The sequence below is a fragment of the Somniosus microcephalus genome, chromosome 3 (genome assembly GCF_052327205.1).
Source record: "Somniosus microcephalus isolate GS21.2 chromosome 3, FLI_Smic_1.0, whole genome shotgun sequence".
NCBI lineage: Eukaryota > Metazoa > Chordata > Chondrichthyes > Squaliformes > Somniosidae > Somniosus > Somniosus microcephalus.
Genome location: NC_140989.1, coordinates 319,687,966 through 319,700,473, shown reverse-complemented (window position 1 = coordinate 319,700,473; position 12,508 = coordinate 319,687,966). Strand labels below are relative to the sequence as shown.

Sequence of the window (12,508 nt, the reverse complement as noted above, 5' to 3'; positions counted from 1 at the left end):
TAAGGTTTTGGGCAAGAGATACAGGGGGGATGTGAGGAAAAACTTTTTTACACAGCGAATGGTGAGAACCTGGAACTCGCTGCCGACGGAAGTGGTGGAAGTGGAGACACTCAATGTTTTCAAGGGGAGACTGGATAGGCACTTGAGGGAAATAAACTTGCAGGGTTACGGGGATACAGCGGGGGAATGGATTGCTCTGCAGAGAGCCGGCGTGGACTCGATGGGCTGAATGGCCTCCTTCTGTGCCGTTATGACTCAAAGGGCTGGATTTTGTCAATGGGGAGCTTTTGGAGGCGGGACTCCCACTTGTTGGGTTTTAGCCCCGCCTCCATCGACTTGTGACCAACCCACGCTATTTTCCCTTGATTGACCTTGTTGAACCCGCCCAGCCTTCCCACCTCGAGGAGGCGGGACCTGGCGCGGGTCGGCTACCCGCCTCCTGGCAAGATGGCATGGAGGCGGGTTGGGGGCGGGTTGGGCACCCGCCCCAAAATTCTGCCATTTTCCCGGCAGTCCCACCTCCAAACCCGTCTCCCCAGGGCTGGCAAAATCGAGCCCTATGACTCTATAACACGCTTGGGAAGAAATAACAGACAATGTGAATGCAATCTCTTGGATCCAGTGAATCCAGATAGATGTGAGGAAGAAGATGACTCACCTCAGGGCAACACAGTACAGTTGGAATGCAAAGTACTTTCCACAAAGACATTCTGTAAAGCATACCATAACCTGTAAATTATTTTGTGCTTCACCATTTTAGCCATATTTTAATAAGAGAAACAAAGCACTAAATGCTTACCATACTTGAGCATGAGAGAAATACAAATGGCAGAGACACACATGTACAGGAGCCCAGGAGCTCGGGAGTATACTGCAGTACTCCACTGGATTGGTCCAGTCACTGGAATCTTTGTTTGAGGACGCCTATGGTTTGCTCAGTGAGAGCTCTGGTTTGAGTGTGGCTCTCATTGCATCGGTGCTCCACGTCTGTGCCTAGGTTCCTGACAAGAGTCATGAGCCAGATTTAGAGGGGATACCCCGTCTCCAAGGAGCCACCCTGACGCGCGCTGGTCTGAGTCGCAGACAGCAGGGATTGAGGACTGGTGCGGTATGAAGGCATCATGACTACTGCCAGGAAACCGAAGGCAGAGCTGCATTATTTGCTGCCTGTGGTCACAGATCAGCTGAACAGTCAGGGCGTGGAACCCATTCCTGTTATAAAGCATTGCTGGTTCTTGAAGGGCAGAACGCAAAACAACGCATGTGCAGTTAATGAGACCTTGCACCTGAGGAAATCCAACAATGTGGGCAAATACAAGAGCTCTCAATGCAGGAGATGTGTTGCTCTCTCCTCGCCAAGAGGGCATCCATCACCTGCTTGATGGCCATATGGACAACAAACTGACTGATGTTGCTTAGGTCACCTGTTGCAGCCTGGAATGTGCCTGTGGCATAGAAGTTGAGGGCCACCGTAACCTTCACAGCCACAGGCGTGTGTGCTGTGGTGTTTGCCTCCAACTCATGCTGCAACAGGTGACATAGGTCAGTGACTGCCTACTGAAGCGCAGCCTTCTCACACACTGCTCCTGTCATGTTGAGGTACAACCGCATGCTGTAACGCCTCCTTGACCGTCTTCTTTGACCCACCACAAGTCTGTGCTGCCGTGCTCGCTGCTGTTGTTGTTGCCACTGTTCTGGCAGCCACAATGGCAATCCTAGAAACATTTGTATCTTTTCCGGTGCTTCTATAACCAATGAAGTCAAAGTGTGGTTGCAGCCAAAAGGCAGCTCTCCAACAACTTTGTACTCTCAAAAACTGCCAAAACTCAGCCAACACAGCCAAAAAATAGCTCCAAAATATCCCCAGTAGCCAAAAAAGAATTTCCAGAGACTTACCTTACTAGAGATGGGTATCCCTTTAAATATCGCTGCTTGAGCCAGCTTCCCAGATGTTCGCACCATGCTTTTCTGGGCGAGCATAAGAATGAGCGAATGAAATACTCCCACACACCAATTTCCAAAAGGTGTCCTAATTGTGAACATATGAACAATGACGGGCAGCTAAAGACCCTCTAGTCCATCCACCCTGTCCCACACAGAAGAAAAATGGAAAGCAGCCATGAAGAATGGAAAGCTGGCAGCAGAGAATGGGGGGCTGGTAAATGGGGAGGTGATGAATGGATAAGTGAAGGCAAAGTAGCAGGAAAATAACTTTTTAATAAAACCAATTTTTGTTCTTTTTGGAAGTACAGGATCCCCATTTACATAGTTTAATGAGGCCAGCATTCATTTCAGGCAGCTGCCAGGGATGCCTAATGTGCACCTTAATCAATATGGCAGCGGCCACCTTTTATGCACTTCTGATGCGAGACCTCCCACTGTAAAATTGGTATGTGGAACACCGCTTTTACGCTCAAAAACTCAGCAAGATGCAAAGGAATTCCTACCCCCAATAGGACCACAAGTTGCCTGTGTTATGCCTTGTTATCCTGTTTGTATACGGGCACTATGTTAACCGGTTTTCAATTTACTGTTACTTGCGGTGTCCAGTGACTCTCTCATGGTGCTTGTCAATTACTCAGAACTCCTCCCTAGTCTCTCTTAGGATTATGGGATAAGATAAAAGGCATGCCACAGAGATCAGAAGACATCAGAACCACACTGCCCATCCTGCCATTGTACCACCAACCATATTTGCAAGCTGTTGAGATTCACGTATCTCTGGTAAACAGGATCGAGTGCAAACCAATATGGTGGGTATACTGTGTTTAATCAGAGTTTAGGACGGAATATAACACACTAATTGTAGTGTATGTACCTTTAAGGGGAGAACTGCTTTTTACAGCTCCTGTATACTGTAGTACCGGCAGTGACCACACCTGTATATAAACCCTGAGTAGGGATCTGTACTGTAGTTTTAGAGTAACCCTCATCCAGTAAACAGCTGTTGATTGTTCCTCTGCAGTGCCTGTCTATTAATTGAAGGACACCATACATCAAGATTCACGGATTTAACATTGGCGACGAGTCGATTCGAACCTACCTGCAACTCTGCAGAAGAAGGCCGATTCCACCAGCACGGGCGTCGACCATCCAGCGGAGACTCCAGCGAGACGGGCTGGCAACAGGTACGGCGCAGACCCTTCCCGCACAGCGGTGGCTAGAGCCGACCGACGGCACAGGAAAAGGCTGAGCAGCGTCGACGGGAGCAGAGAGAGGGTAAAGCGCACAGGGCGCAGCCGGGGTTGAAGACCGAGCGGCGTCAACGGGAAAAAAAAAAGTGAGAGAGGGTAAAGCGCGCAGGGCGAAGCCGGGGTTCAGGACCGAGCGGCGTCAACGAGAGAGGCGCGCAGGAAAACGCGCAGAGCGCGGCCGGTGTTCAAGGGCTGAGCAGCGTCCGCGGGGGAAGAAAGGAGAGCGCGGGAGATGCCATTTGAGCCGCAGCGGAGAAGGGAGAGTGCGGGAGACGCCATTTTTGAGCTGCAGCGGAGAAGAAGGGAAAGCGCGGGAGACGCCATTTTGAGCCAGCGGAGAAGAAGGGAGAGCGCGGGAGACGCCATTTTGAGCCACAGCGGAGAAGAAGGGAGAGTGTGGGAGACGCCATTTTTAGCCAGTCTAACCACACCCAGGGATGTCGAAGAGTGGCAGTGTCACAGCGTTCGACAATGAAGTCGAAGATTGGGCGACATATGTTGAACGCATAGAAGTGTACTGCAAGGCGAATGAAGGGCCAGATGCCAGGAAAGTACTGGTATTGTTGAATTCCATGGGTGCAAAAATGTACGGCTTACTGCGAAACCTAGTAACCCCAGAGAAGCCAGTGGAAAAGGATTTTGAAAGCATAGTGGCAATCCTACAGGACCACTCAAACCCCACACCACTGCTGATAGCAGAAAGATTTAAGTTTCACAAAAGGAACCAGCATAAAGATGAAAGTAATGCTGAGTATTTAACGGAACTGCGCAAGCTATCGAAACACTGCCAGTTTGGAACGGGACTAGCAGATACTGTAAGGGACAAGTTTGTGTGTGGGATTCAAAATGAAGGAACCCAGAAACAGCTTCTATCAGAAAAGGATCTTACGCTGGACAAGGCTTTCAGCATGGCAGTATCACACAAAGCAGCCGCATGGGGCGCTGCAGAGATACAACGGAGACCGCAAGAATATGGCACAAACGAAATGTCATATGGAGCAGTGAAGTGTTATCGCTGCGGCAGAACAACACACGACCATAAGGATTGTTGGTTCAAGGACCAAGTGTGCAGACAGTGTGGAAAAGTAGGACACATAGCAAGAGTCTGCAGGTCGGGAAAGAAAACCAGCAGCAAGAAATCTTCACAGGAGAAGTACAAAAAGGTACATAAGGTGACGGAGAGTAGTTCAGACGAACAGAAAAGTGATACAGACTCCGGAAGCAAGGAGCTGGGTTGTCTGAAACGACATAATGTAATCAAAATGGAGGACCACCAAACTATCTGGGTCACGCTCAAGATAGACGGAGTCCAAGTGAAAATGGAATTGGACACAGGATCAGTCCTAACAGTCATAAACCGAAGGGACTACAAGCAGCTATTCTCACACATACCCTTGAGAGATACAGAGATTGTCTTGAAGACGTACACGGGGCAAAAAGTCTACCCCAAAGGAAAAATAAGGGTGAACGTGATATACAATGGCAAGGAAACACCAAAAATGGACCTATATGTATTGCCAGATGGAGGACCACCACTACTAGGACGTGAATGGATCCAGAAGATACAGTTAGATTGGCATTCCATACAAGCACTGAAGGTTGAGGCCAAAAAGGATGACGACGTCACATCTGGACGACTGTCAAAAATGCTAACTGACGCACAAGAAGTGTTCCAGGAGGGACTCGGAACATTAAAAGGCATAACAGCGATGATCAAAATAGAGGAAAATGCAAGCCCAAAGTTTTTTAAGGCCAGACCGGTGCCTTATGCGATCCGCCCAGCCGTCGAAGCAGAGCTGGAAGGGTTGGAACGTTCTGGAGTACTGTCCAAAGTGGACTGGAGCGAGTGGGCTACACCCATCGTTCCTGTAATGAAGAGGTCGTTGAGTAATACGCCTGGGGAACCAAAGAAGGTTCGCATCTGTGGGGACTTTAAGGTGACAGTGAACATAGTCCTTCACACGGTACAATATCCGCTTCCGCGGATTGAAGATATTTTCGCCTCGCTATCTGGAGGAAAACGCTTCACTAAGATTGATCTGGCCCAGGCGTACCTGCAAATGGAGGTAGAAGAAGCCTCGAAACAGTACCTCGTGATCAACACTCACAAAGGTCTCTACCAATACAAGCGGCTGGTGTTCGGGGTAGCATCAGCTCTGGCTATTTGGCAAAGGGCAATGGATCAAGTCCTGCAAGGGATTCCAGGGACCCAGTGTTATTTGGACGACATCCTGGTCACGAGCGAAAATGACAGTGATCACCTCGACAACCTGGAGCAGGTGCTCACTAGATTGAAGGAATATGGGCTCCGAGCTAATCGCCACAAATGCGAGTTTTTCCAGAAGCAGATCTCGTATTGTGGCCACGTTATTGATGAAGAGGGGTTACATAAGTCCCCTGAAAAGATTGAGGCAGTAGTCAAGGCTCCAGCACCGGAAAATGTGTCACAACTGAGTTCGTTCCTCGAGCTGGTGAACTACTACCATAAGTTCTTGCCGAATTTGTCTACAGTACTACACCCACTGAACACCGTCCTGCAAACGGGGGTACCATGGAAGTGGAATGACGAATGTAAATGAGCTTTCCAGAAGTTTCAACCCAGCACTACCAATTCAGTTGGCGTGTGATGCATCACCCTATGGTATTGGAGCGGTGCTGTCGCACAAATTCCCGGACAGCTTGGAGAGGCCAGTAGCCTTTGCGTCTCGGTCACTAACCTCAGCCGAGCATAACTACGCCCAGATTGACAGGGAGGCCCTCAGCCTAGTGTGGGGAGTGAAAAAGTTCAACCACTATCTGCACGGGCAGAAGTTCACCTTGCTGACTGACCACCAACCACTTGTCTCCATCTTTAATCCAAAGAAGGGCGTTCAGGTGATGACTGCGCAACGGTTACAAAGATGGTCCCTTTTTCTAGGGGCGAACCAGTATGACATAGAGCATAAGGGCATGAAACAGCATGGAAACGCTGATGGGCTATCACGCCTGCCACTGCCTACTGCGGAGGAAGCACCAGCAGTGGACCCTGTCGAAATATTTTATTCGACTATAATTGAATGCTTGCCAGTAACTAACACGGATATAGAGAAGGAGACCCGAAATGACCCGACACTGTCTCGGGTATATGATTTGACGATGAAGGGATGGCCAACACATGGCGACTCACTGTTGCCAGCATTCTCATCCAGAAGAGAACAGCTGTCAGTATGCCAGGGGACCTTGATGTGTGGATCCCGAGTGGTAATTCCACCCAAATTAAGGGAGAGAGTGCTCAATGAGCTTCACGAAGGTCATCTGGGAGGGGTGAAAATGAAAAGCCTTGCTAGGGCTTATGTGTGGTGGCCGGGGATCGATCAGCAAATCGAGGACCTGACAAAGTGCTGCTCAGGATGCCAGAAGGTCCAAAATGCACCACCACATGCCCCTCTACACCCATGGGAGTGGCCCTCATCTCCATGGTAACGGGTGCATATTGATTTTGCTGGTCCATTCATGGACTCAATGTTCTTAATAGCCGTGGATGCGCACTCGAAATGGCCTGAGGTGATCAAAATGTCCTCCACCACCACGGAGAAAACGATTGCAGTCCTACGGACCATATTTGCCAGAGCAGATTTGCTCTGATAACCAACCACAGTTTGTGTCCGAAGAGTTTCGGAAATTTATGAGAAGGAATGGGGTAAGGCATTACACATCCGCCCCGTATCATCCAGCCACAAATGGATTGGCTGAGAGGTTTGTACAAACCTTTAAAAAGGCAGTAAGGGCCATGTGCGATGACGACATTCCACTGCAGCATAAGGTGGACAATTTCCTGTTAGCCTACAGAAATGCGACACATGCAGTTACCAACCAGACCCCGGCCATGATGTTCTTTAGCCGAAGGTTGAGATCTTGTCTGGATTTGCTCAGACCAAATGTACAAAGAAATGTTGAGAATAAGCAATTCCAGCACATCAATGAGAAGCCGACAAGGAGCTTCAATGTAGGGCAACCAGTCTTGGCCCGCGACTACCGAACAGAGAAATGGCAACCAGGAACGATATGCACACGGCAGGGGCCACTAATGTACACAGTGGATGTTGGGGAGAACATTGTGAGACGTCATGTCGACCAGATCCTAGCGTCACAGGAACGAGTCAACCCCATGTCTCGCGTACCTGGTGATGAACCCGACATACAGGTAGCATCTACCCCAGAAACAGTAGCATCGGAAGCTGATTAACCAACCGACGACAGGGGGGCACAATCGCCTCCGCACCAAGAGCAAGACACTCAGGAAAGGCGCTATCCAGAAAGGATCAGGAAGCTGCCCCAAAGACTGAATTTATAAATGGACTATTTTCAGTTAATGTTGCATGTTAAAAGTGTTAACTGTTAAATGAATGTTATGGTACTGTTAATCTAAAAGGGGAGGAATTGTAGTGTATGTACCTTTAAGGGGAGAACTACTTTTTACAGCTCCTGTATACTGTAGTACCGGCAGTGACCACACCTGTATATAAACCCTGAGTAGGGATCTGTACTGTTAGTTTTAGAGTAACCCTCATCCAGTAAACACCTGTTGATTGTTCCTCTGCAGTCTCTATTAATTGAAGGACACCATACATCAAGATTCATGGATTTAACACTAGTAATACAGCAAAAACATACGACTGTGACAAGCAGCTTGTACCGGACCCGATCAGACAGACGGCTGGCATGTGTAAACAGTTCTCTGGCTTCTGGCCTCTCTCTCTTTCTTTCTCTCTCGGGCCTTCGATGGTGAGCATGGGATCACTCTTAAAAGAGCTTTCGACCAGCTGTTCGGCTCTCCCTTCCGCAGTCTGTGTGCAAACCCTTGGGGTGTCACTTTTTATTCTCTTTTTAGGGGTGGGCCTGAGGCCAAGTTATTGACAAGACCATTTAACCTATAGAGGTTCCTCCAAAACTTCATCAACCAATGACAGCTTAAGTTCTTTGTCTTGGTGTTTGGATGAAAGCCCTCCCCAAAAGGTCTCATTACTTCATCCTTGTTTTTACATTTTGAAGGTTCCTCCATTGGAATCCATCTTATCTCTTTTTACTCTCTCCCACTTAACCCAGCAAGTACAAGGCCCCAGTCAAAGCTGTTGCACATTAACCAGTTGCTATCTCACCATTCTGACCTTCACAAGTAAGGTCTATGATTTACTCCCTTTTTCTACTGTGAACTTTTCTCTCAGAACTTTTACATTCCCATGAATTATGGTTTCGCGCTGCTTTCAGTGTTCAATAGCTGTTGCTTTATAATTTTTTTTCCCTTTCAAAAATACATAGCAACTTGCAGCTGCTTGGGCTATGTACATTTTTAGGCACCCCTAGTTTCTAACAAAGCCTCGGCACACCTATGCTGCCAATGATGGAGGACAATTACCAATGTTTGCTTTGGGTCAGCAGAAAGTCTGTCACAGAGCTTTGCCATTGATCAATGGACTGCTGCAGTCAACTTGTAACTTAGGGTGGCACTGCCAGTGGTAGGCAAGGCCAACACTGCTCTCAACCTTTTTGCCTCTGGCTCAGTCCAGGCCAGCACTACAGTATTAGCTATTATGTTGTCCACACATCTAGCAAATGAATGACTGATGCACCAGTCAACATGGCCAGAACTTTCATCTTCTTTCCCACAGCACAGTAGCATTATACGACTACCCAATTGCACCACATTGCTGCAAGTACAGAGTATCATTAATGTTAGCCATGTGGCCATCCAGCATGTTCCTGCTCCTTCTCTACAACTTGCTCCTCTTGTTCACTGTCTCACCTGCTGATACCTCCTCTAGTTCAGTGGTTCTCAAACTGTGGTCCGTAGACTTTTCGGGGGGTCTGCAAAATAATGTGAAAGTGCTTACCGAGAAGGGGATTTATCCAAACAGCAATTTTTAATAGGGCTGGTCCAGAAGATTTGGAGCTTGGATCTCCTGCAGCAGGTCAACAGAATCTTGCAACCAATGTTAAGCAAAGATTTCACCCATTCCTGCTCATGTACTGATCCCAGCCTTCCCAAGGATCTGATCGTACTTTAAACAAGGTGGCTCTGCGCAAATATATCTTAGGCACTTACTTGGGAATGGTTTGCTGATAGTAGATACTGGACAAAAGCAAACTACGTGCTGGGGTTGCTTCAGATGGGTGGTGTCAAACTACTTCATGTCATTGGTAATCTGATCTGAACACTTAAACTCAGTAAGAAAATCACCGACTCCCATGAAGTGAAAGGTGAGAAATAATGATCTCTGAAACTTCATAAATTCATTGAAATGTGCAATATTACAATGATCATCATTTATTATAACAATAAACGAGGTTTGAACACGAGGATAAGAATTTTAAAATTGAACCATTGATGGATCGGTAGCCAATGTAGGTCAGTGAGTGCAGGTGTAGTGGGTGATTGTGACTTGGTGTGAGTTAGGATACAAATAGTTTTGCATAGGCTTTATTTTATGGAGGGTGGAAGATGGGAGGCTGGACAAAGATTAGGAGCAGTGAGCAAAAGCATACTGAAAGAGGAAGGTTTTAAGGAGGTCTTAAAGGAAAAGAGGCAGTGAGGTTTAAGGATGGAATACCCGAGTGGGGGGCTTATGTTGCTGATGTCAATGGAAAAGAAAAATCGAACAGTGTAAAACAAGCTGCCGATTCGCTTTGAGACCGTTTCACCCTACTGGCATAGACCAATTTCTGCCCCAATATGTTTGCCAGTGTCTGCAGAACATGTGTGAGGGAAGATCAACTTGTGTGAATATGGGGAAGAAAGAAACAAAAGTAAAAAGTAATAATAAAATCATAATGAACACTTTTTTTTTCAAACTTTATTTTTGCACTGACAAATGCACAAAATATGTAATAAATTTTACCCAAACAGCCAGGTTTATTTAAACTCATTACTGTGCTCCGACACCTGTTCATCTCATAAAACATTGGAGCATGTTAAAAACATTTTAACTTCGGAAGAGAAGATTCTTTAGAACTAATACAGAAGTGTGGAAACCGGTTTTGTAAAGACACGGGGTAAATTCTGCAAGACTTTGCTCCAGGCGCAGAGCCTCACTCAACAAGTGCAACAATTGGGAAATCAGGCACAGGGTTTAGTACGCCCAACTCATGGCCTCTTGATTTTCCAGTGATTGAAATGAATTACTGGAAAACCAGGAGCCCACAAATTGGGCACACTGACCTCCATGCCCAATTCTCCAATCCATATTCTTATCAAGCAAGGCTCTGTGCAGAGAGCCTCAATGCATAAAATGTACCCTCATACCTGTCAGTTTGTCTCAGCAAACAGCAGCAAAATATCTGCGCACTAAAACAACTTTTTTTTCAGACACACACATAACAGACTAATATTCCATATTGGATGCATTCAATCATAAAATAACTAGAACTATTTCTGTTTCGCAAAGTAATTCTTGCTCTTTTCTATATCAGGTGTGATGGTTTCAGCACCAGGTTTCCAGTTAGCAGGGCAAACTGTAAGAAAGGAAAGTTTTAATTAACATTTATAAAACAATCCACTTCATCAAATATTTATGAAGTATTACCATATTATGAATTTCAAACACCATTGTTGAGAAGTGCACAAACAAAAACAGCAGAATTAATTATGTAAATATTCTATTCTCTTTGTTCTTCACCCTCTGCTATGCCTCATTCTCAAGTGAGAGGGCAGGTAAGTGATCTGGTATCCGACCGTGGGAGCATAACACTGCAAAGTCCCAACTAGGTGTATGAGTCAATTTGCTCCAGTTTTCCTTTCCTACATGCAGTGGAGTACCTTACTTCTGCTATGACTGGTGAAATGTTATGCACTGAAGACCCAGTCCCACCAACATATTTAGGAAACTGTATCATGATCTATGGTAGGTACGTGACTCCTGAGACCCTCTTTGATGCAGGCGCACCTGCCTGTGCTCCTGGTTGAAGAACACTGCTTCCTTCAGCTCCCAGGGGCAAAGGAAATTTCAAAAGGAATTCATGGTATGCTCAGGGTGATGTGAGGCAATGATAAGGGGTACAGAAGTAAATTTTAAACCAAAGAAAACAGAAGAAATTAATGATCCAATTCAAACCAAAGGAAACAAAAGAAGATCCAATCCAAAGAAACAAACAGTAGTGTAATGCACAAACGAAGGCTCTTAAAAATCACCAAAAAGATGAGCTGGACAGCTTTACCACACTTTCAATGGCTGAGCAGCAGTGCTCCAGGTTTTGCAGGTGCACAGTGATGAAATTCTGTTAATGATGCAATGCATTGGAATTTACCAGCCAGCAAGGACATGCCCTCAAACACATAAAACTAAAGGCACCAATGTGGCTTGCACCAGAGCAGTGCAGGCCACCTACTCCTACAACACAGACCTATCGGAAAACAGAAATCCATCCTGCTGCCTCTGTCCCTGATTTTCTACCCCGTCTGCACTCGACATTACCTGCATCCCCAGCACAAGGAACAACATTTAAGCCCCTTGTTCAACGTATTCTGGATACTTGGCAACAAAAAGATTAATAGCCTGGCATCAATTTCTAGTTGTATGAAAGTTGTCTCATTCTTTATTTAGCAAAATTTTGTAATCAAATCTATTATGTAGTTTATTGATAGAGCGCAATAATGATGTCATCAGACCTGAACTGGAAAAGTCCAATTTTGTTACATAGTGAAAACTAATGTACTAATGTGATGTCAAGTCACTGTATCAGTATATTCCCCATCGCTTATAGCGGGCACGTTGGTGTTAACAAGATTTGGCCACTATGAGTATTGAGAAAAAGTATCGGAGTAAGTGCTGCGTGTCTTTGTTATAGTACTTTGAGCTAATCAATTCAAAAGCACTTAAAAGGGCAAATTAAATAATATTGTTTAATCTGATACCATAAATCATTGTGTTTATTGCATAGACAACTTTGGTGCAGTGTACAGGCCTCTGAAACATGCAGGAGAAGTACAAAAGTTAGCAGCATCATCCTGATGACTGGTGGCAAATTGTGAACATTAACACGACAAAGCCTCCACCTCCCATATCTTATCTAAGGCCATATACTCCAATATCACAACAGTGATAACCACTGTTAGATCCGCCGCTGCCCGAAATACCCTGCATGCTTAATGTGTTACTAGCGGTGCCTTTGTAATTGACTTCAGTGGTAATGGCAACTGGTTTTTGCCATTTGCCCAATATAGGCAGTTGCTTGTGATAAGCGTGGATGGTATAAGTGGTGTGTACTGTTTTATATAAAAATAACAAATCAATTGCCAATTATTATTAATGTGCTCTGCCTTTTATTTAGCTACAATGAAG

At 46.0% G+C, this 12,508-nt stretch overlaps 1 protein-coding gene across 1 annotated transcript in view; it reads right to left on the bottom strand.

The window, feature by feature from the left end:
• Window positions 1-9,992: 9,992 nt before the first annotated feature.
• Window positions 9,993-12,508, bottom strand: part of LOC147122184 (peroxiredoxin-1-like) — a 57,250-nt gene continuing 54,734 nt past the window's right edge. The window contains exon 6 of the mRNA XM_085983044.1: window positions 9,993-10,682. Within this exon, the coding sequence (XP_085839170.1) occupies window positions 10,597-10,682 (86 nt within the window). The 3' untranslated portion in view covers window positions 9,993-10,596. The remainder of the gene's footprint in view (window positions 10,683-12,508) is intronic.